General features: G+C 41.0%; 1 protein-coding gene across 3 annotated transcripts in view; it reads right to left on the bottom strand.

Moving 5' to 3' along the window:
* The window catches only part of LOC138761122 (coronin-1C-like), a 176,994-nt gene that overhangs the window by 87,076 nt on the left and 63,714 nt on the right, over nucleotides 1-26,204 (bottom strand). For 2 of the 3 annotated variants that reach the window (XM_069932760.1, XM_069932761.1), the window contains exon 2: nucleotides 1,116-1,318. In XM_069932760.1, the coding sequence (XP_069788861.1) occupies nucleotides 1,116-1,318 (203 nt within the window). Of the gene's footprint in view, nucleotides 1-1,115; nucleotides 1,319-4,019; nucleotides 4,038-26,204 lie in introns of those variants that run through there. The other variant, XM_069932762.1, reaches the window with a different exon arrangement.

Raw genomic sequence — 26,204 nt, 5'->3', positions numbered from 1 at the left:
GTTTAAAAACAGCAGGCAGGCCACAACAGGTAGAATTTTCTAGCTTATTTCCCAATTCTAATCACTCTACTAGATGGTAAGCATAACAACAGCTAGGATGTTGCCAAGTCTGCAAAACTCCGGTTGTATTCATCAGAAGAGTCAGGAGAGATTTTAAAACTTGTAATACTATGATACGTCTAAGAGAATGTCAAATGCTCAACTGATAAATGGAAACATTTTCATTGTTGGCATGGATACAGATTTTAATTTTAATTTTGATTCTGGGCACTTAAAATGGAAAGTCTACTTCCAATGGATTTTCCTCACCTTCACTAATATTTTTCGATGAACTAACATTATAAACTCACTCACTTTCATGCACCTTGCAACACCACTTCCCATCTAATTTCCAATATTTTCTTTGATACCTGAACTAAGAAGGTTCTTAATCCATTTACGCTTACTTTCCTAAAACACGGAACTTATACACTTTGCCAGTAGTCCATACTATTTATTCATATGTTTTGTTCCATTATTTGTCATCCATATCAAAAGCCACCAGCTCTGGCTCATCTCTTTCCCCATTGTTCTTGGCTCCCTCAACACAAAATTGGCTATAGAAATTCTCTTCCCACCCACCAACTCCCTATGCAAATGTCCACTAAAAAGTCTCCTTCCTGACATTGAATGTTCTATTTTCTTTCAAAACTATCTTCAACATATTTTATTCTGCAATGGAAAGCAAGTCTTCAGCTAATTAGCTCTATACTCAAGAGCATTCTACTTAACTGCCAAAAATTGTTCAGCCACTTTTGGTCATTTTATTTTAAATATCATCCCCAACTACTCACTCACACTGATGGCATCTCTTTAAAGTATCTTTAAAGTATCTACACAAAAGGTGCTGAAGTAACCATGTAATTTTGTCCATGATTACACATGGTTAAAGTGTGCACCCACCATTGCTTCTTCACTAACAGGGAATAAAAGATGTTACATTAAACTGCAGAACAGTGACAATGTTATTGATAAATTGCACTGAATTCGCTCAGGAGGAAAGTGACTACTGTACAAATTATTCTAATAAAATTGAACATCACCAACACGTTAAATGCAGCATCTTTTACACTTACCTTCTGCAAAGGAAGCACCATGAATGCTCCACCACCACTAGCTTCCACAATTATTGCCACAAACTTGGGATTTACAGCACAGAAGGAATTGTCTGAGGTAACTTTGGAAACTCTGATGTCATCATAGCACTGGTCACTTTTCATAGTCTGTCCAAAAACATGCCGAAACTTGCTCTGGCGTACAACCCTCCGCTGATTCATCTCTGCAAAAAATTTTAAAATTGTTAGTCTTAGGCAACCATTGCTTGCTTCTGATTGAGAATAAAATGCAATTTCCTTCAAGTTCTAATGAGTGCATGAAGGTCAAATATTTGACTCATTTGAATGGCAAGAGTACCAACTAAAAATATAAGTATAAATTTTGTCCTTCCCAAAGTCAGGTTGGGTCATATTCTAACCTTCAAATCTTTTGAGTTAAATATGCCTGCTACTATCTACAAATTTGCAGTTTTGTCTGGACCCCATATCTACAGAGACCAGAAATTACTTTAAACTGGATCTGGAACAAACTCTGGAAAACAGTCCTCCTCAAAGTTTCTTCATACTAACCAGTCTCCCACTTGGTGTCAAGTCAAAGCTTTGTGAGGTATGTGCCCAGCATCTGCACCCCATTTCCAATCATCTAAAAGAATCTTCATTGTCAAAATTTAAAAAAATTGAGATTCACCTGCTCTAAAATGGGTATTGGCCACAATTTATTTTAAAATAGAAGAATAGTGCTCTTTTCAGATAAAGACATCAACATTTGCCTACACTTTGGAGAGATTAAACCCATTGTTTTCAAGACTTCTGGCACACACCACAACCAAAAGGATTATAAAATTTAATTTTGAAGAGCTCTGGAACTTGCAGCCTCATTTCTCAAAAGGCTTCATCATACTCATGGGCCGTAATTGCACTGAGATACAGAAATATAAAAACTTTTTTGTGTGCCATTGGGCAATCAATCTGGAACAAGTACAAGATAGTGCACAACAGACAGAGCTGAATACAGTGTTTAAAAGTAGATAAAACAATGAATGGGCAAAATGAAGTAGATTTGTGAGATCAAAATCATTTACAAACGAGGTCCTTTAAAGAGTTTGATAACATTCAGCAAGAAGCTGCCCTTGAATCTTGTGATATGCATTTACAAACTCTTTCTTCTGTGTGATTTTGCAGGGGGTGGGGAGCGTGGGTCGAGAAAAGAGATTATACCTGGCTTTTGGGTACATTTGGCTAGAGCCACTCTGGTATCACCTCTTTGATGTTAACTTTTTTTTGTTGGAAGCCCAGGGTTTAAAACATCCTACTCAGTTTTTGATCATCTGAAAATCTCACTTCCAGAGATTCCACCTTGTTTGTTGAAAAATATTTCTCTGATTTTCAATGTAACCTCAGTTTTTCTATCCTGCTCCCAATATTGCCTAATTTTCAAATTCAGATTTGTATCACTGTTAATCCTAATTGCCCTCCTTAATTCTTAATAGCTTCTGCCAATAAGCATGTACAAAAATCCACCTGTCTATGGTAAATCGGTGCCAGCACTTCACATAAATCATGGTTCAATTGAGAAATTAGATTCTGAGTTTCTATCAGTGCTATTAATTATTGGTGCATTACTGAATTTGGGTTTTAGCTGGATTGTTTGTTTAAAAACATGAAATGTATAACATATTCACAAGGCCCTTTAGTGAAGCAGGTATAATTTTTTTGCTGTTGTGCTAAATAAGATAGTACTGTAATAGAAAAGCATGATCAAAGAGGTAGAACTTAGAATCTTACAAGAGGGGAAAGAAAGGGAACAAAGATTCAGAGAGAATATTGGAGGCAAAAGTTTAGATAATTGAAGAGTCTGCCATAATGCTAAATGATTTAAAATTAGGGCAGATAAAAAAAATAAAAGGACAGATCTACAGGTGTGTTAAGACTTGGGGACATGTAGATTTCAGGGCTGAAAGCAATAGCATAGAGATGGGAAATATTAAAAAAGTTAGAGGAAAACAAGGCCAAGAAATTAAGGCACTGTCAGAACCTGGATTTTTTAATTGGTTATTGGAACCATCCTTGAACTGAATATTCAGAAACAAAGTGTGAAATACTTGCGTCAATTTTTGACTAGTCAATACTGTCGTTGAAACTTTTTTAAAAAACGAATACTTCTTCGTTCCTGAATATCAACTTCTGCTTTGCAAAACCCATTTAGGTTTACAATGAGGCATTCTGACTACTCCATAGTTGAGCTTGTTTTCATGTCTCTTGACAAAAAAAACCAAAATCCATTCACTCATAGTACAGTGAGCAGCAATCACCTGAGGGAAGGCGTGTGTGGCGCAGAATAAGTGATCTTAATCAAAGTAATATGATTCAAAAGCTCAAAGCTCAGATGTTTGACAGGCAAGAATCTGTGTCCTCAGCTGATAGGTTGTTAGCTGTTTTCAGGAAAGCACCAACTGGTATTTTAAAATGGAATAGCCCATGACATTACCAGGCATCTATAATTAGGGGACAAGGCTATATTTTATCCAGAGTAAACAAATGATGCTTTCATCCCAAAAAAAAAGTGCAGGAACCAATCACATAGCTCACCTTTCACTGCCTCATAAATGTACTTGGTTTCTTGTATAAAGCAACTAGATTTTGTAAAACAGCTCAGTTCTCCAAAATCTTTTTAACCATGGCAATAAATTTGTGTAATGACTCCCCAACCAAAACAAACTTTATTAAGAATTACATCCTTTTGGATTTGAATCCACTCTCAATGTTGTTGTTCCTCATTTCCAAGTTACCTTAATTACCAAGAGCACAAACCTACAGGTTTTAATGACCCACCCTTCCTCGAAATACTGAGATTTGATTGTACCCAGCCAAGTGGGAAAACCATAGAGTACATTAAAAAAAAATCATATTTTCAGTGATACTGACCTCAGCTAATCTTGGAAAGGAACTGCAGGATTCAGACCAAGTGTTACATACTTGGTCAAAATTGTAACATAATCTGCATGTGCCAGGGAAGGAAGCAGAACCTTGAAAGGGGGCATTTATACAGCATAGAAAATCTTCCAAATGTGCTAAAAACAAAAATATAGATTCGGATTTAAAGAAAGGCATTAAAAAGATCCAAAATCATACCAAATTTGAGCTTTGTGGATACTTAAGAATTGACAAGTAAATAGCAAGAGATTGTTTCCAACAACTGGAGATGCTAGATTTTGGGGCAAGGACTAGTCATTTAGTAATCCTAAAAAGTGGGTAATTTAATTTAAACCCAAGCACAAATTGTCTGAATGGCAAAGAGCAGAAATAGAAAGCAAAAGACCAACATTGCACATTATCACAAATGGACTTGATGGTGCACATAGAACATGATCCCGATCTCCCACAATTCAGATAAAGATGTACAGCGCTCCAGTTGAAGTTTACCTTCTTGCCGCACCCTTTCACTCCCACAGAACTATTTTAAAGCCAAATCAGTCACATTGAGGTAAAAGTAGAGCAATCCTCACTTCAAAAGGAAATGCATCCTGTCTAACATTACAATGCAGGAAGTAGCCTGACAATTGTATTCAATCCAGCAACATGCATTTGTGGAGCATGTTTTTTTTTTAAAGTAAATGACTTCCTCTGGGAAGAATAAAGAAACAAAAAAAAATGAAGATATTAGAATCTTCTGCAAACAATGAGCTGCTGGAGGAATTCAGCAGGTCAGACAGCGCTCACAGATAGAAATTGTTAGTCAATGTTTTGCATTGGGACCCTTTGTCACAATAAAGAGTTCCAACCTGAAATGTTGGCTGACCATTTCTATCCAAAGATGCCTCCTGACCCACCAAGTTCCTCCAGCAGTTTGTTGCTTTCTTTGGGAAGAATGCCTGGTTAAAGAACTTTCTTTTAAAAAAATGATCAACAAATTTGAATATTATTAAGTTTCTGAAACAAACAGGCTGGTGATATTCTGAACAGTGTGACATAATATAGATATGTTTTTGGGAGATAAATTAGGGCAGGTTTTTTTTAGTGTATGTCACATAGAAAACACTTTAAAACAGATGTTATTTAAAATACTGGAGCTCTGCTCATACTGGACATGTCGGGGCCAACAGCCTTTGCAAAAGCTTTGGAGAGTGCCCAAGAGACTTCACTAATGGATCGTTGTTTACAAAAAGGCAACAGATAAAAGAACTTGTCTGAGCCGCAAATTGTCTGGTGTTCAACTTGCTGTTTGAAGAGAGTCATGTGGTTTTGCAAGCGGAGAGTCAAAAAGGCTTTCTGTGTGTGTGTGCGTGCGTGCGAGAGCGCAGAGAAAGAGAGAGAGCGCGCAAGCGCAAAATTCTACGGTGATACAGTCAGCAACAGCAGCTGGGACTGGAACAGGACAAGCTGGGAAGCTTGTGGAAAACCCCATTTTGAAGACAGGTTGTGAGTGCTTAGTTCAGACTGGTCAAAGCCCTTGTGGTTCATACAAGAGGAGAGGACTGGCTGTCTAATGTTTCACTTGGAATAATAGAAACAAAAAGGAACTCTGTGGTGACCTGAAAGAAAGAGGTTATCATCTGGAGAACCCTGAGGGGGCAAGTTTCTTCAGCAAGACACTAAAGTGGCTGATTAAAAAGGAATCAGTTTTGGGTGTCCAGCGTACAACAAGTCTCTAAACCGACAAGAACCTTCCTGAGCGGTAAACATTTACCTTTCAAGCACCAAAGCCTGGTGAACTTCATAAATGTTAAATTCTGTGCATAGTATAAGAATTGCCTGCAACCAGTGAACTTGGAGGAATGAGAAGTGAGATTGGACTGTGAATCAAAGAACTTTTCTGAACTTACACACACATTACATACGCATGTGCTTTGAATTAGAAGGGGGTTAAGTTTGGTTAGTTAAGTCAATATGATAAGTTAGTTAAGTCCATAGTGATAAGTTAAAGTGTGATTCTGTTTTCATGTTTAAAGATAATTAAAACCAAGTATTAAAGAATTAATCACTCACAATGGAAAAAAAAAATCAGTCATTTTAATGCCAAAAAAGGTAATGCTTCTGTTTTCGCCCTCAAGCAATGAAGATGATGAAAAAGATGAATATAATAACTTCTCTAATTTAAGAAATGCAGTCCTAAAAATTAATCTCAACTCAAAAAGTTCACATTTATAGTTAGAGTAAATATATGCTATCACTTACAACCCTGAGATTCTTTTTACTGCAGGTCAATCAGAATTTCCAGTTCAAGATTTAATTTATTATCAGAGTAATGAAACAGTGTCATATTACATGAAATTTCTTTTTGTCTGCTGCAAGGCAGACAGATATACCACCAGCAGGAATTGCCCAGGCCGTTCTTACAATCCTTATAGTCAGACTTACAGTCAGAGAGAGAGAATCAAAAGAGGGTCTCCCCACACTCATCCCCCCCCCCCCACCCCCGAGTCTCCAAGTGCCTAAAAATTTGCCTCCAGTACTTCTGCAGCCCTGCAGCCACACAGAGTCCAGTCAAAATCAATGGCAACTCGAGCTCCAGTTCCGAACCTCTGGCATGGTCAGGAACTTTTCAGTGCCCTCTGCACATCCTCACGTCCAGGTTCCGATACCTGGTACTCCTCCAGCCAATTCGAGCCAGTCTCCAGCAGTCCGCAGCCCACCACGAGTCTCCTGACACCAGTCTCCAGCAGCCCACAGCTTCTGCGGGTTCCTCACCTTGAGTTTCCAGCATCCCACTGCATGTACTGGTCCTTCAGCCTCAGAGCCCCCTCACTGGTCCACCACTGTGCTCACCATCCCCACGGTCATCTCCTCCGCTTCTCCCTCTCAGATAGGGGGTGGTCTGGTGCCCTGCTCCAGTCCTTCACTTCCACGGAGTCTGTAGCCCCTTGTGGCTGTTGCCGATTAATAAGCATCTGCCATCTTTGGCACAGACCCGCGGTCACAGGATTTCAAATAAAATCCCCAATCAGCTCACTCAATGGGTCATTCAAAGCCCGTTCAGAGCTGACAGGAGTTGACTGGCGGATGGACCCCTTGGGAGCACTGCATCTCTGCTCCTCGCAGGTCTGCACCAGCACTGCCATTATAGCTGTTCCAGCAGCGCTGTCATCTTGACACTGTTCTCAAGTGAAAGATGAAGAGTGAAAAGTTAACAAAGACAAATATAAACAAACTGACTGCATTATGGAAAACATTCAATAATAAATAATGTGCAAAGTAAGAGTCCTTAAATGAGTTTCTGATTGAGTTTGTCTTTTTATTGAATGGGTTATCAATTGGAAAATTACATCAATTTGTGAGGACAAATTTTAGTGTCCTGGAAGCCTTATGTTTTAGGTCAGGGGTGTCAAACTCAAATTCACGGAAGGCCAAAATTAAAATTAGGAGGATAATGTTACAGGTCAGGAGTAGTTAGCTCAAGTTCACCCTTTGCTTGACTTGACGGAAACCTATTTGGTCCCTGTGGAGATGTAGTCAGCATTCACAGGCTGTGTCCATTTTGGCCTGCATCAGGACTCGGCATTTCCTGCTCACTCCTCAGGCTCTAGGCCTCTATTCAGCCTCGACCCACCATCCCTCTACCTGACCAGTACTTTACCCAACCTCTACTCACCCCTCACTCCACTCGCTCTGCCTCTACCCACCCCATCCTATACACTCCCATCTACTGCCTCTCCCCTCAACCTGTTCCTCCCTCTACCCGTCTCTCACCCTCTAATCACCCCTCCCCTACTCGCCCTGCCCCTCCCCTTTTACCTCTTCCCTATCCACCCCTCCTTCTACTCATCCCTCCCTCTAACTGCCCCTCGCACCACCATAACTTCCCCTGCCCATTACTCCTCACCTACACCCTCTGCCCACCCCTGCTTACCCACCCACTCAGGCCCAGCGCACTGCCGATCAACCTTTGCGGACAGTCACCATCTCTCTCTTCACGTGCAGGGCCGAACCAGCCGTCTCTGGGGACCGCGCGGGTGAAAGCGCTGAAGGCTGTGGCGACCGGGAGAAGTGCGCTCACACTGTGGAAGGGCCGTCCGGTGCCAGTCGCGTGGGGCTCGCGCTGCCCGGGGGCCGTGCGCAGCCTGCTATGCCCGTCGCGCCGACAGGAAATCACAGGCGCTCGCCCATCCGCCGCACCGCTCAACAGGTGGGAGAAGTGACTGGTTGTGCGGGGAGCCTTCCAACTGGCTTGCCGGCTGATGACATCGACAGACTTCTCGTGTTACAATTTTGTTTTTCCCGTTCTTAAAGTTTGCACGGTCAACCTGCAACACTCTTGCTCCCTCCGTGTCCCGTGGATCTGATGCCTGGGTGTTGTCAGGATTCCCAGCAGAAGGTTTGTGGAACTTTACCATTCTGGATTCCTTTTTGAGAATATTCTGGCCATCTTTTAAGGGGTGTGGTTTTAGGGGGGAGGGGATAGTTAGGGGGTGGGGAAGGATGTGCAATGAAGGGGGAGGATGGTGGGGGTGACATTACCAAAAAACAGCATCGGCTCTCGCTGCAGGGCGGGCCACCTCTAATACATTTTTGAAATGATCTTGCGGGCCAAATATAATTATATCGCGGGCCAGAGTTTGACATGTGTGTTTTAGGTGAACATCACTAGTACAGCGAAAACAGTTAAAAATGACAATCAGAACTAAGATTACAGATGTTGAAAATTTACAGTACAAATTGAAAATTATGAAAACACTAATCAGCTCAGGCAGTCAATCTGAAAAAGAAATTTAATAGTTGAGATTGTAGATCCTTTGGAAGTACAGAGAAATAGAAAATTAACAGACCATACAGCATTGTTGTAAAGATAAAGGATTTTGAATATTGGCCCATCTAGTTAATTCTGCTCACTGAAGAAGGATTTAATTTTGTTGGGTTACAAATTTAATTCAAGGGATAATTGTGTGGTGGTTCAAGGATAGGAAAAGTTGAAGGGGAGATTTGGAGGCAAATCTTAGGGACATAAAACCTATGTACAAAGTTGAACACTTCACAAAAATTTTCGTGTAAATTTGTGCACTGAAAAAGCAGACGAGGGGCACCATGTCTGAAACTTGGTTTACCTCTGTGACCTAAGCCTAGTCTGCAATACTCTCAGTAAACGTGAATACTTGGTACCCAATCACAACCCCGGAAGCAGTTCAAAGATCTCATCCAAGCAAAATAGCTTGATGCAGATGTCTTTACTCCATTTCAAAGCATTCTACCCATCCCCATCTTATCACCCTTACAGTCCAGACCAAGAGGTTGAAAACCATCAAATAATAATGCATCTGGAGAAGAATATATTCTAGAGTTTTAAAACTTCACCAGGATGAAATTATAAACACAACTTCATAGCCTCATCTCCCTCTTCCAGTACCATGATATGTTAAGGAACCTTAAGAATGCCATCATGATTATGTTCAAGTGGAGAAACTTTGCATAGAAAAGTCAAAGGAAATTACTACACGAGTTTTTCTTAACCAGTGGCCTAAGAGCTGCCCCTATTTCAATGTGAATGCTTTCCGCCAAGACAAATAGGCACGATCTTCACTACAAAACCAAGGGGGAAAAAAAATCAGCTGGTAGAATCAACTGGTACAAAAGAGATTTACAATTGTTTACAAACCTTTAAAAAAAAATCAATTGAGAAAGTTCATGGATATCCTCACAAATTTGTCTGTGGTGAAAGTCATTGTTATTCCATGCCTGCTTTATGTGGACATGCAAGGCATATTTCTAACCACTTATCCAGTCCCTCTCCTAGCTAGAGTTAAGCAAGACTGTCAAAATCTCCCATCAATATTTCTCTACCTATCAAACATGATGCATCAAATGTCCCATTGCCATCTCCAACTAAGGTTGCTCAAGCCTCATCGACCTAGAGTAGAAAGACAACCTTCACCTCTTATTTTGCTCACTGAAACTTAGGGGAGAAGCCTTACACCAAACATCCACAAAACAAAGTCTTCTATGAACTTTCTATGCTACACAGCACAACGAATGATATCAATCCAAGAATGAGTTCAAAAATCAAGTTTATTGTCATCTGATTTTACACGTACAACCCGATGAAACCGTGTTCTCCGGTCCTCAGTGCAAAAACATGCAGACACAATCAGCCGTAACACACTTACAGGACAGGTGTTACAGCTATAAAAATAATTTTAGTGCAAATGAGAGTCTCAGATGGTTAGTGTGAGCAGTTCCTTTGGTTGTTCAGCATTCTCACTGCCCGTGGGAAGAAGCTGTTCCTCAGCTGGCAGTGCTGGCTCGGATACTGCTGTATCTCTTCTGCGACAGTAGCAGTTGAAAGATGCTGTGTGCAGGGTGGAAAGGGACTCAATGATTTTGCACGCCCTCTTCAGACGAAGTTCCTGGTAGATCATGTCAATTGGATGGGAGACTCCAGTGATCCTTTCTGCCACTCTTCTGGTCCTGTGGATTGACCTCCGATCCATTTCTCTGCAGCAATCACACCACACTGTGATGCAGCCAGTCAGAACACTGTTGATAGAGTTCCTACAGAAGGATGGCATAATGGTGGCCAGTAGCCTTGCCCACTTCAGTCTTCTCAGGAAGTGCAGTCACTGATGTGCCTTCCTGACAAGTGAGATGTTGAGTGCCCAGGATAGGTCACTAGTCAAGTGAACTTCAAGGGATTTGGTGCCCTCCATTCACTACTGCAGTTGGAGTGGAGGGTGGTCATTCCTGGTCCTCCCGAAGTCCAAGATCATCTCCTCCTTGTTCACGTTGAGATTTGAGTTGTTACCCTCGCACCATTTTATGAGATTTTCCACCTCTTCCCCGTAGGGCGACTCACTGATTATCGACGTCTCTTTCTCACTGATAATCAACACAGGTGCACCTCAAGGATGAGCGATTAGCCCACTGCTCTGCTCATTCGACATGCATGACCATGTAGCCAGGCACAATTCCAATTCTAACTTCACATTTGCCAATAACACCACCGTTGTCAGGAGAATCACTAACAGCAACAAACTTGCGCTCAACTTTAGCGAAACCAAGATGACTGTGGACTTCAGCAAGAAGTCAGGGGAACATGACCCAGTCTTCATCGAGGGTTCAGTAGTGGAGACGGTCAAAAACTTAAAATTCCCGGGTGTCAACATCTCCAAGGATCTGTCCTGGAGACTCCATGTCTATGCAATCACAAAGGAGTGCTAGTGGCTATATTGTGAGGAGTCTGTATGTCACCAAAGACTCAAAAACATCTACAGGTGCAGCATTCTGGTTGGTTACATCACTGCCGAGTATGGAGGTGCTAATGCTCAGGACAAGAAAAAAGTCCAGAGGGTTGTTAACTTGACCTGCGACATCACAGGCACCAGACTTCACTCCATTGAGGACATCTGCAAAAGTTGGTGTCTTAAAACAGCAGCCTCTATCCTCAAGGACCCCCTACCACCCAGGCTATGCCCTCTTCACTCTGCTACCATTGGGAAATTAGGTATAGGAGCCTAAAGCCAAGCATTCAACACAAGGTCAGCTTCTTCCCTGCTGCCATCAGATTTCTGAATAATCAAAGAACCAGACACTGCCTGACTTTCATGCACTTGTTAAAATTTATTGTTATAAAGGTGGTTTACATGAATGTTGGCACTCCTGATGCTGCTTCAAAACAACCAATTCCATGACTTATTTATGACAGTAAATTCTGATTCATTGCTACTGATGAGGCCAACTACTGTTGCGTCATTTGTAAACCAGATGCCACTGTTGGAACTGGATCTGGTGATGCAGTTGTGGGTCATTACCGTGAACAGGATTGGGTTGAGCACACAGCCTGGAGGTGAGCCAGTACTCAGCATGACGATGGTCGACATTCTGCGAGTCTTTCTGGTCAAAAATCCAGGATCCAGTTACAGAGAGGGGCACTGAGTCCTAGCGAGGACAGCTTCTCCACCAGCCTCTGGAGAAAGACTGTATTAAATGCAAAGCTGAAATCAATGAATTGCAGCCAGGTATGTGAGGCGTTGTTCTCCAGGTGGGTCAGGATGGAGTGATGGAGCAAATTAAAGCAGATCCAGCATCTCTGGGAGGCATGCTTTCATGCGTTCCAGACGCTTGAAGCATTTCAAAATAGTGGAGGTCAGTGTCACAGAACCATAGTCATCAAGGCCTGTTATTATCGCCCTCTTGGGTACTGGGATGATGATGGTCGTTGTCTTGAACGCTGTAGGAACGATCAACTGCTGCAGTGAGGTGTTGAAGGTGTCCATGAAGACCTCCATCAATTGGTCTGCACATTCCTTCAGTACTCAACCAGGTAGGTTATCTGGTCTAGTTGCATCATGTGGGTTCATGCTGAATAGGGTTCTCCTCAACCTCAGTTATGTGGGGGGGCTTATACAGGGGAAACAATGAGCTCTCTTTGGCATCATCCTGTTCTTCTCATCAAAGTGTGCATCGAAGGTGTTCAGTCTGTCAGGAACAGTATTTCAGTGAACGGAATATTACGATCCCCTTTTTCATTTGGTGTGACCGTCACTTTAAGGGTTAGTACAGGCTGCAACCATTCACAGGTGTGGAGAGTCTGGGTGGCACCATCAAGTACAGACTATACCCAAAATTGATACTATGGAGGAAGGGAAAAAAAACAATGGTTGTTTTATCCAGGAACACAGGTGGTGAGAGAATCATGTAAGTGAGGCTTTTTAATTACTTTGACCACCAGACATCTGATGAACACAGAAGTGGAGTGACTCGGTTATGAAATGAATAATTCGGCAAATTCTCCTTGTCAGGGGAATTATTGAACCACTGTGTTGCAAGTCAAGGTCACTTTGATTGACCCATTTCTGGATAAAGGAGGCAGAATTGCTGCATTGAATCATGATCGAGGTAATGGTCATTTCAACTAACCAGCCCCTCCCTGGGTTTTGGAAGCATCGTGGAAGTCATTTCCCCACACAAGGAAAAGGGGGCTGCGACAGCTGTTCATCCAAAAGGTTATTTCTCAGCAAGAAACGACAAGGATTCGTGAGTTTTCAGCAGTCCAGTCACTCAGTCTCTCCCACCTCCTTCGTAATTACTTCTGGGCATCAGTTTAAAAGTCTGAGTTTCAACACAGGATTTCTAAGGCTGAACTTTGGAATGACTTTCCAGAATTGTGCCGAAGCTGTAATGGTTTGGGTATCCCACACACAAACCTGTATTCGCGCAAAGTTGGGGTAAATTTAATTAAGATGTTACATTAAAACAATAAATTTATAACTATTAATAAATAAAAACACTAACAGTCTCTTGGTGAATTTCTATTGCTGCTAGTCTGTGATGTAACAATGATAAATTTGCTTCCAAGTCAAGTAGATCCACATGACTTTGGCCATATGATGACTGTTTGAAGACCTCAACTTGGCATTAAGCTTAATCTTAGAAATGGTGATACCACGCTGTCCTGTTTGCTCCAAACACGAACTATCTATAGCAGGCATCTCAAACCACTCAAGTAACATTAACAAGATCTTCTCAACTTCTTCCAAACCCTTTGGAAAAATGAGCAAACCAAATGTCAGTGCCTTCTCCTGGGCCAATTTTCCTCAGTACTGAGACTTCAATGGTGCTCAGCCAGCACTGCAAGACAGCCACATCATCCACATGCCTGATATCACACTCCACGCACAGGCAGTGTATGCCAAGTTCCAGCAGCATGGCAAGAGATTTCTGGGTATTCAAACTTGTTGGAAAAAAGTGACACCACGGTCTTGAGGATTTCTGTCACCAGTGACTAATCATAATGCAAGAGCAGCAGTCCAGAAGAATACTTTACTGGAAGCAGAACCCCACCCCTGCAAAATAAAGTTCATTCCTTAACTGTTAAGGGCAATTAGGCATTTCTGCACCTGCAATGGCCCTTATTGGCACTAATGACAATGAAGGAAAGAAAGAGGAGATTCTGGAAGCAAACTCAAAGAAATTTAGTCTCCCTGAAGGGAGTAATTTTTTTTTAAGAATAGAGTGCTCCCATCTATAAGCAAGTACAGAGATGGGTCAATCCAGGTGAGTGTGCAGCTGTAGGAATGGTGCAGAAGGGCAGTCAGTATGATCTCAGGGCAATTGGATGAGACAAATACAAGAGAAAAGTGTCAAGCATCTTTGAAACTTGATAAGCCTTCAAGTCATGAAAATACATCCCCAACTGATTCAAAAAGACCAAGTCAGTAAATTCCAGAGAATGCTGATCTTTTTCTAATCTTCTCTGGTTAGAGAAGCTGAGGACTGTTAATGTTGAATTGATGTTTAACAAGGATGAAGGGATAAATCATTGCTGGCCAGTTATTTCAATTTCAGTGGAATGTATATTGTAATCAATTCTGAACTACAGTATAAACCTTTATTTAGAAAGCCACTCAATCAAAGGCAGTTAGCATAGATTTGTTATAGGAAGGTCAAGTCTGACTAATTTCAGTGGTAGTAACAAGGTTTGATGAGCAATGCATTTGATGTTTTCAAAATGCATTTTCCAAGGTTCATGACATATTCACATGGCATGCTCGACAAGATCCATGAACCTCGGGAGAAGGAAACTGGATCCAAAATTGGCCTAGCAACAGGAATCAAAAAGCATTATGACAGATGGACAGTCTGCAACTGGAGGGCTGTTACGAGTGGGCTTTCATTAAGGCTCAACTCCTCATGTCTGACTCTTTGTAATCTACATTAGTGATTTTAGATGAACGCAAGTGGCATGATAAACTAAGTTGCCAAGTAGAAAATAGATTGGCTAGGTGGCTGGCTGTGAGGTTATAGACGACAAGAAGATATTGATGGCCTGGTCAGTTGGAGGAAACTGGGGTAAAAACACAGAAGTCTGGAGACACAGTGATTGAAGCAAAAAAAAGCTGAGTGAGAGAGAGGGTGACATAACGTTAAGGACATTTGGGTTATATGCATTAGCTTTTATTTCTCTTATGGCTAAGCAGGCAGTATTGCTCAGATGGAGGGTCGCTATCCTGCCTAATCCATGCTCAATGGCTATGTGATGACATGTTTAAATTTAAAGGTTAGATGCTCAATTTGTAATTTGAATTGATCAAACACTATGGGGACCCTTTTTTAATTACTTTTATAATCTTTGATTTGTTTAGAAGGAAGAAATGTTGAATAATGAGGTCATTTATCACTAAAAAGAATCGTCTTTTTTTGGCCAAAGAGCTTCTTTCTTGGAGTGGGTTTACATTTTCCTTTTCTCAATTATATCAATACAATATAATCTATTTGATTAAAATATGGAAAATCTTGGATGTAATGATATGATTTAAATGTAATTTATTCTTTTGAATTTTAACATACATCAATATGTACTGTAATTTTGGATGCAAAATTTCAATGTTAATAAAAATATTGAAAAGGAAAAGAGAAACTCAGCATGTCATATAACATACTTTACATAGCTAAGATAAAGATATATAACTAACGTTTCAGGACTGAGCCCATCAAGGGTAAACTGGGATTTGATTTAATGGACTTGCTAAATAAAATAGGACTAGATAGGAAATATGAAATTGTAGTGGGGTCGCTACGATTAAAATGAGGTTCTAGCTTGAGGTTGAAGAAAGAAGACTCTCACATGAAAGGACCTCAATCGACACCAACTTTATTGAGCTCCAGCTCTGCCTTTTATAGGCAGCCAGTCGCGTCACCACCGGGGCAAGGCTTGAGCGGGGCTGGCTGCCGAATGGCTGTCCCGGCTTGGACCCCCTGCAATCTGCTGGCAGTGATTGGTGGGTTCGACCACTATACCTGCGGCTTAGGGGGAGGGTCTCACATCCTGCGTGCTGTTTGCTTGATTGCTGTGTTCGACGGCCATTTCCTGTGTCAGCATTTCTCAGGACAAACACGGAGTATTGATTGGTACAATCAAAGGAGATAAGTAAAAAAATGTCTACAGAGTGGCAGAGATTTGTCCAAATGGATGATTAAAAAGTTTTTAAAAAATACTTTGATATATACTTGAAAGCCATGATTTGCAGAACTTGAGATCAAATGCTGGGAAATTAGGCTGGGTAGTTCTTTTTCAACAATCACTTCTTGTATTGTAAACATTTTAAGTCTACTAAAAGTAATACATCTAAACATCAGCCATTTCCTGGGTGAAGCCAAATTGCAAGTACATGAAATTGTAACAATTAAAACAGTACAACTGAACAATAACTGATCAAGTTACATAAAATGTTTCATTTTCTCCAATTGCCTGAGATTTAATGTATCCTCTTCACAAGTATCAAAGACACTGAATTCACCCACATGTACTCAAGACCAGTCTTTATAGAGTAATTCAATATATGAAGCAAGTAATTTTCTCTTTAAATTATAAAAAGTTTTAAAGTGAACATTTCACTTTAAAGCAGCAGATTAGTTCACAATTAAAATATAATCCAGAGTGCATGATTAAGGATTTCCATTGAATGATTGAGCAGGGATGATGCATAGAAATGCACCACATGCAAACAAGTTATCGAATTAATCTTTGATAACCATGTTGAAACCTGTATTTGCCAAATTAATCCAAATAAAAATTGATAAAAAAGAAAAAAAACAATAGTGGCATTTAAGAGCTTCTGAGACAGGCACACAGATGAAAGAAAAATAGAGTCACGAGGTAGGAAGGGCTTTTTTTTGGTAGGTATACTTTGGTCTGCACGGACATTGGCGACTTCAGGGGTTTCTACGAGGCTCTAAAGGCTGTGTACGGCCCCTCACCCCAAGCCCAAAGCCCGCTGCGCAGCTCAGACGGCAAAGTCCTCCTCAGCGACAAGATCTCCATCCTCAACCGATGGTCAGAACACTTCCAATCTCTTTTCAGTGCCAACCGCTCAGTCCAAGATTCCGCCCTGCTCCAGCTCCCTCAACAGCCCCTAAGGCTAGAGCTGGATGAGGTTCCCACCCTGGATGAGACATATAAGGCAATCGAACAACTGAAAAGTGGCAAAGCAGCAGGTATGGATGGAATCCCCCCAGAAGTCTGGAAGGCTGGCGGCAAAACTCTGCATGCCAAACTGCATGAGTTTTTCAAGCTTTGTTGGGACCAAGGTAAACTGCCTCAGGATCTTCGTGATGCCACCATCATCACCCTGTACAAAAACAAAGGCGAGAAATCAGACTGCTCAAACTACAGGGGAATCACGTTGCTCTCCATTGCAGGCAAAATCTTCGCTAGGATTCTACTAAATAGAATAATACCTAGTGTCGCCGAGAATATTCTCCCAGAATCACGGTGCGGCTTTCGCGCAAACAGAGGAACTACTGACATGGTCTTTGCCCTCAGACAGCTCCAAGAAAAATGCAGAGAACAAAACAAAGGACTCTACATCACCTTTGTTGACCTCACCAAAGCCTTCGACACCGTGAGCAGGAAAGGGCTTTGGCAAATACTAGAGCGCATCGGATGTCCCCCAAAGTTCCTCAACATGATTATCCAACTGCACGAAAACCAACAAGGTCGGGTCAGATACAGCAATGAGCTCTCTGAACCCTTCTCCATTAACAATGGCGTGAAGCAAGGCTGTGTTCTGGCACCAACCCTCTTTTCAATCTTCTTCAGCATGATGCTGAACCAAGCCATGAAAGACCCCAACAATGAAGACGCTGTTTACATCCGGTACCGCACGGATGGCAGTCTCTTCAATCTGAGGCGCCTGCAAGCTCACACCAAGACACAAGAGAAACTTGTGCGTGAACTACTCTTTGCAGACGATGCCGCTTTAGTTGCCCATTCAGAGCCAGCTCTTCAGCGCTTGACGTCCTGCTTTGCGGAAACTGCCAAAATGTTTGGCCTGGAAGTCAGCCTGAAGAAAACTGAGGTCCTCCATCAGCCAGCTCCCCACCATGATTACCAGCCCCCCCACATCTCCATCGGGCACACAAAACTCAAAACGGTCAACCAGTTTACCTATCTCGGCTGCACCATTTCATCAGATGCAAGGATCGACAATGAGATAGACAACAGACTCGCCAAGGCAAATAGCGCCTTTGGAAGACTACACAAAAGAGTCTGGAAAAACAACCAACTGAAAAACCTCACAAAGATAAGCGTATACAGAGCCGTTGTCATACCCACACTCCTGTTCGGCTCCGAATCATGGGTCCTCTACCGGCACCACCTACGGCTCCTAGAACGCTTCCACCAGCGTTGTCTCCGCTCCATCCTCAACATCCATTGGAGCGCTTACATCCCTAACGTCGAAGTACTCGAGATGGCAGAGGTCGACAGCATCGAGTCCACGCTGCTGAAGATCCAGCTGCGCTGGATGGGTCACGTCTCCAGAATGGAGGACCATCGCCTTCCCAAGATCGTGTTATATGGCGAGCTCTCCACTGGCCACCGTGACAGAGGTGCACCAAAGAAAAGGTACAAGGACTGCCTAAAGAAATCTCTTGGTGCCTGCCACATTGACCACCGCCAGTGGGCTGATATCGCCTCAAACCGTGCATCTTGGCGCCTCACAGTTTGGCGGGCAGCAACCTCCTTTGAAGAAGACCGCAGAGCCTACCTCACTGACAAAAGGCAAAGGAGGAAAAACCCAACACCCAACCCCAACCCACCAATTTTCCCCTGCAACCGCTGCAATCGTGTCTGCCTGTCCCGCATCGGACTTGTCAGCCACAAACGAGCCTGCAGCTGACGTGGACTTTTTACCCCCTCCATAAATCTTCGTCCGCGAAGCCAAGCCAAAGAATACTTTGGTCTGCACCACAATCTGTGGAAGGGCCTGAACTGTGCTATAAGGTTCTAGGTAACCAAACAATCAAAGCTTGGTGAGGAGCCTCTTCTGAATCAATACAATTTTCCTTCTTTCTGGATTTTCCAAATAAAACTGCTTACAATGAAGGAATTCATTCATACAAATAAACATTACAATTAGACCAGCCTTTTAAACACATGGGAAAACACTCTAAATTAATGACAGGTACAATTTCCTCCCTAATGCATTGAAGCTCTCAAGATGAGCATCAACATTGCATTGGCCTGATTACATTCTGTCGTTGCGTGTTAGCTTTGGCAATGCTTTCATTGCAAGCCAATTTGTCCACCACCACTGAAGGATACTGGCAGTGGATTTTGCCCTTGAAATAACCCCAGAATCAGAATTTATTGTCATGAACATGCCATGAAATTTGTTGTTTTGCGACAGCTTCACAGAGCAAACATTTTTATCAACCGCATTTCAGAAAGACAAAGACAAAGTGAAGTAATATCTGATGGCAGAGGGGAATAAGCTGTCCTTGCACCGCTGAGTGCTCCAATGTCAACCACTCATTGGTGTATGTCCCTTATAACGGTCCCCTCTCATCCCTAATTTGCAAAGCAATCCATTTCATTCACAAAGCCGATTGAAAAAATATCATTGATGATTTAAAAAAGGTAGAGGCACAGCGTAAATCCACAACCAACAACACATTTTGTCAATACATCAATTTCTAAAGTTTGCAAAGTTCCCATAAATGTAATTGACCATGCCCGATCATGTGCTTTCATTTTTCTTAAAATTAAATGTTCGAACTAAATTGAAAATTAACACCTCTTGCTTCCAGAACCAAAGTCCATACTTCCTCACACCACGACTGACTGGATTTGCAAACTCTAAAGTTAAAATGTCCAAAATTAGACCTCAAGTTGGTTTTGAGTGTTGAAAAGGAAGTCTGATAGACAATAACTGATGAGCACAAATAAACAAAACTAAAAATTCCAGTGTTATGGTTTCACTTTTTAAGGTGATTTTTATCTACCTTGTACAACTTTATAAAACATTAGTCAAGCCATATCTGAAACATTGTGCGCAGTTTTGATGGTCCACTGTAGGAAGGATGTGATCGAGCTGGAGAGGGTACGGAGTGTGTTCACCAGAATATTGCTTGGATTTCAGTTTAAGTGGATAGGCTCATGTTGTTTTCTTTGGAAAGAAGGGGCCTGATAATTGTGTAACATTATGAGGGAGACAGACGAGGTTGAAAATAATTCCCCCACTCAGTCTTGGACAAGGAGGCATAAGGTTTTAAGTGTGTGGCAAATTTTGAGGGGAAAAAAAATCAACACACTGAGATTGGAATGCACTACCATGGAGGGAAATAATCTTGACATTCAAGAAGCAGCTACACAATACTTGAATCTCAAAGGCGTACTAGGTTACGGATGTGGCACAGTCAAATGGGATGACTGCAGATAGGTACAATGGGCAGATGAACATGGTGGACAGAGGGACTTGTTTATGCGTATTATGACATCACATATGGCCTTCGAACCCTTTTAAAAAATGTGCAAGAAGAGTTTCAGAAGCAAAGCATTTCACAGTAATATTTCCCAATGGTGATTTTTAAAATCTATTCCAAAGTATTACAATCACCCTTCCAAGAGAAAAACCGATCAAAAATTATTTCCAACTCATCTGCAATACCTCTTCATGATTACAAACTGTCGAAGGCACAATGCTTGCCAAGGACCAATTTTAAAGAACAAGCTGAAAGGAATGCAGATTGGATACTATTAATCATGTAATAAAACAGGAATGCAATATTACACAAAATTTGCTTTTGTCTGCCATGAGGCCGTCAAAGATTTGCCAATGGCATTGCCTGGTCAGAGAAAGAGAAGCAAAAGAGAGTCTCCCCAGAGTCACCAAGATTCCAGCACTTGCAAAGCCTCTGCAGCTGCACAAGGCTCCAGTTCAGTTCAAACCATTTGCAACTCCAGCCCAGATCCAAACCTGACAACACAAAAAAGTAGGAAATAATGACAGGATTTGATCCACAAACAAATGAACTCACTGGGGTAGTTGAAATACATTCAATTCAACAACACCCTGTCATTTTCAACCTCCTTTTAGATATGATGGAAATTGCATCATCTCCCAAGCCTACCAATTTCTCTACAGCAACAAGCTGCGGGTGCAACATCCTGTGAACACAGTTGAGTTTGTTATTGCTGAAAACTCTAAACTTGGCGGAGCTAGGCAGTCAAACAAAGATGGGGAATGTCAACCTCCATGACATTCAACAAAATGGAAATGAGTGACTGTACAGGCTGTTAGCATAACAGGGTATGCAGTCACCATTAGCCAAGGCACAACCCTGAGTGGCTGAGCCCCTTCCATTTGTATCAATCCACTCCACACCAGCCCTCACAGGCAATCTTTCTGCAGAGAAATGAGTAATTTATTATTTCAGGAGACTCATACTAGGTTCCCTGCACACCAAGAGGAAGGAGCAGAGGTTCATGCCAGGTCCCCAGTACAGTTTCCTTTTTTTGTAAGATCTCTCTCAATAATGTAATAGCACAAAGGGTAAGCACAGCAGTTAATGATGCTGCTACAAAGCTACAATAACTGGGATTTGATTCTAACCACAGGTGCTGACTGTCTGGAGTTGCACATCAACCTCATGACCATCTCTCCTCACATCCCAAATATACATGGTGGTCAATTGGTTATATGGCTACTGTGCATATTGCTTAGTATAGATGGGTTGTAGATTTGTCAAGTTGATTGGTGTAGAGAAAATGTTACAGGGAAATAATGGGGGAAATCTCAGGGCCCGATCCAAACTAAATTGTTTTATGCATCAGAAGTTGAACACCTCCTATCACAGATTCCATTAATACTTTTGTTCCTGGTAATGTACCCTTAGTGTTAAGTGAGGTACTAATTTATGAAATTGGCTCTTACTATCCTGTCAACATCACATCCCAGATCGTAAGACGCTGAGCATTATGCTATTAATGTCTTCTCAATGGCTCACCCCGAGTGATCTTTATTGGGTCAAAGTCAGCTAAACGTTCATTACAGACAGTTTATTGCAAATATCAATACACATTATGCAAAAGCAAGCTCAAGTTCCTGATCATGCTTAATAAAAAAAATCACTTACCATCGACAAATGAGAGCAACAGTAAAGCTGATCATCTGCAATATTTAATGATGGATAGCATCTAAGCCCAAAAGTCTAATATGAAATAATGGAGCCAGACATGAATAAGACAAATCATAAAAGCAAAATCCTTGCTGCTAATCACATAGTGCCTTTACTGGCTGCCAGTTTTGCTATTCTTTCTAATCAAACACCATATGCATTCTACTGTGGAAAGGATGGAGTGGCAAATAGTAATCATGAAAATTAGGTGAAAGAGCAAATACAATGCAAGGTTTATATCTCAGTGCTACTGCTCCAAAAGAAGAAATTATACCACATTAAGTGTATCAGAGATTGAATTTGTTCAGTTTAAACAGGAAAAATGGTCCTGTTGAAAAATTCCTTTTAGCTTTGCACCTGAATAACTTTATACAAGTGGGTTATAAACCATCATCTTGGCACTCCCAACCTCTCACATTTTATGCTCCAAGATGATACTTTTTGCATCTTGTACATCAGTTTTCATTAATTCAATCCCAATAGCTGTGTACCTACACAAGCACTGCACTTTTCTCTTCAAATGTCCTTAAAACTATCCAGCTAAGTTTTTGGCTACCTGTTCAACTCTCCTAACGTACTCATGTTTGACAACTCCGAAGCTATTTCGAACATTCTACTACATTAAAAACATTTTTTAAAAATAAATTAATACTCACATATACAAAGCAAATGTCCATTTTTATATGCAACCATACTGCTGATTTTAAGGACTGATACAGGTGTGTGCGTGCACATCTGTATGCTTATTGTGGAAAGAGGGGATGGTAGTGTTAGTGTTACATACAGACAATATAGTGGACTCCCTTGAAGCTCTGTACAAGGAACAAATGAAACACTGATAATATTGCTTTATCAACCAGCATTCAACTATGAACAATATCCCAGTAAGCAGTTAACATTTTTAGCAATTCTTGTCCAGGCTCGAAACTTCAAATTTATTGTCAGAGTACATACAATACATACATTTTTACTGCAGGCCAGGAATTTCTAATCAAAGATAATTGTAATCAAAAAATGTATATAAAAAAATACAAACAAAGAAATGTAAACAAACTGACTGTGCAAACACAAATAAATATTCATTAATAAATAATGAGAAAAGGGTTCTTAAATGGGTCTCTGAATAAGTATGCGTTCAGGAGTCTGTTGGTTCGCTATGAAAAATAACAAGGGAAAATTAGCTTGAAAACAGATCAAGCCATCAACAAGCCCATAAAACAGATACACACAGATGGTAATGAGGAAGTGTACAGAAGTAATGTTGTAAACACAACCTTGCATTCAATGTTAGCAAAACTTCAGGAGGGGGAATTTAGGAAAACACAAACCAGTCCCCATCATGATTATTGTTTGACTACATTGTCTTTGTCTACTTTATCAACTGGCACTTCAGGACCCTCACCATCCAGGGCATGCTCTCTTCTCACTACTACCATCAGCAAGGAGGTACAGGAGTCTGAAGACAGACACTCAACGATACAAAAATAGCTTCTTCCCCTCTACCATCAGATTTCTAAATGGACAATGAACCACAGACACTGCCTCCCTTTTCTCTTCTTTTGCACCAATTTATACATTTTTAAAATGAAATTTAGCACTTGAACATTGCCACAAACCAACAAACTTCATGACACAGTCATCACAAATTCTGGTTGTGAAGAGCAAATTTTCCCATTAATCCAAAGTCCCTGATGCCACAAAGCTGGTTAATGCAGTTCTCACTGGCTGTGTTCTCCTTACCCCTTTACCACTGGCAGATGAACCAATTTATCTGAAGGAATGAAATTTATGACAAAAACACATCATTTTTGACTTAAGACAATGTAGCTTAGACAGCAAATATATTTTTGTACCATCCAAACCTTCATATGCTTAGTGCCACAGTATTACTGCAAGACTCCATTTACAGTCTGCAGATTTGGCAAATCTACAAAAGTACAACTATCAAGGATTTATTTGTTCGCCACAAAGACATTCTACTTCCACAATGAAATTATATTTTAAACCTTACCTCGCCTACTAAGAACCAGAAAACAGCTACTATAAATCTTACAGATTTCTCAAATGCCTTAACTTGAAGGGGCAAATAGCCAGCAACCAGATTTTTTTTAAAAATGAAATTAATTTTCAGGAATATGTCAAGAGTCTAATCCTGGCTGGTATTTAAGCTTCTTGCAAACCTTCTTTCAAGAACCCTGTTAATGTATCTCTCCAATGCTTCCCCCCGCCCCCCCCCCACCCCCAGATTTGCCTTGATGAAAATGAATTCCATATTCTTGGATTATGGCGAATGAAGTTTCTTCCAATTTCTCCATTGGATTTATTATTATCTTAATTATGATTTCAAGCCCTGGATTCATACACAAATGGAAAATGCAACCTTTCAAATGAATCACAAATTTTAGCTGTTCATCCCTCAGTCTTCCAATTTCTAAACAGAGGACAGCTTTAGTGTTCAACTTTTCCAGACAAGAATAATCATTTAATTTATCCGTCAGTTATTACCAGATAATGCAAGATTAATTTTTAAAAATGTCACTTCTGTGGTTCCTTTTTCCCTCAGAATCGTAAAGCACATCAAGGTTAATTTGTGATGAACAACCTTTCCTCATGACAATCAGGAATCTACTGTCACATATGGGCAAGGCATCCAAAAAAAGTCTAATATGTTGGCAAACCTATTATTCTGCACTCTTTATACACAAGGCAGATTTTAAAAATCGCAAATTTTATTCATTTCTTAGCAAGTCTGAAGAAGCAAGATGCTAACTACAGCTGTCAGCTTTTTCTCAAAACCCCACCAAACCCATTCCAACTTTCAAGCTCAAATATTTGTATATCCAATTAAAGCAAGGCTTGCCCAGGCAGACACCACCAGAAAGAGTCTTTGCTGACAAAAGCACATGACTGTTGTGCAATCAGATAACCAGTTCAAGATTACTCTGCATCTGTCCACATTGCTGTCTTCAACACAATCTAAATGTTTCAAAACATGAAAATTACAAAATTCCAGTGCATATCTGTAGACATATCACACACATCAATCTCAAAATAGCAGTGAAATTGCAAACATTAACAGAAGTTCAGCAAATCAGCGCACCATCCAACATCTGCACAAACTTGCCTTTCAAAAGAAGTAAGGGATAAGGTGCAGAAGCTTGATCAATTTTACATTTATAAATCTGGCAAGTATTTCCTACTTAATTTTATTTCTGATTTCAGCCAATGTTATGTCTCACTGCTCCAACATTGTTTACTGCCCACCCCCTCCATTCATCTCCCTATTTTAACAATTCTCCTCTCATTCAGCATCACAGCATCCTGTTACGAGCCCAGAGGACCCCAAAACCCAGCAGCAATAGATATTTACCAAGACAAATGGTTACTTAAACAAAAGTTGCTTTTAATTATCTTTAAACATGAAAACAAAAATCACACTTTAACTTATCACTATTGACTTAACTCGCCCAACTTAACCCCCTTCTTATTCTAAGTGCATATGTATGTAATATGGGTGTAAGTTCAGAAAAGTTATTTGGTTCACAATCCAATCTCACTTCTCATTCCTCTAAGTTCACTGGTTTCAGGCAATTCTTATATTGTGCACAGAATTTAAGATTTATTAAGTTCACCAGGCTTTGGTGTTTGAAAGGTAAATTTTTACCGCTCAGGAAGGTTATTGTCGGTTTTCAGAGAGAGATTTGTTGTACGCTGGACACCCAAAACTGATTCCTTTTTAATCAACCACTTCAGTGTCTTGCCAAAGAAACCTGCCCTCTCAGGGTTCTCTAGATGATAATCTCTTTCTTTCAGGTCACCACAGAATTCCTTTTTGTTTCTATTATGCCAAGTGAAACATTAGACAGCCAGTCCTCTCCTCTTGTATGAACTACAAGGGCTTTGACCAGACTGAACTAAGCACTCATGTCAGCTTGACCTGATCCAGTCCCAGCTGTACAGTCCCTGACTGTAACACTGCAGAACTGATCTGTCTCTCTCTCTCTTTCTCAGAGAAAAAGCCTATTTGACTCTTCTGCTTGCATAACCACATGACCCTCTTAGAACAGCAAGTTGCACTCCAGACAACTGCGGCTCCAACAAGTTCTTTCATCTGTTGCCTTTTTGTAAACAACAATCTATTAGTGAAGTCCCTTGGGCCCTCTGCAAAGCTCTTACAAAGATGGTTGGCCCAGACATGTCGAGCATGGGGCAGAGCTCCAGTAT

This window comes from Narcine bancroftii, chromosome 4 (genome assembly GCF_036971445.1).
Source record: "Narcine bancroftii isolate sNarBan1 chromosome 4, sNarBan1.hap1, whole genome shotgun sequence".
NCBI lineage: Eukaryota > Metazoa > Chordata > Chondrichthyes > Torpediniformes > Narcinidae > Narcine > Narcine bancroftii.
Note: the sequence above shows the minus strand (reverse complement) of the source record. Positions and strands in the feature narration are given on the sequence as shown.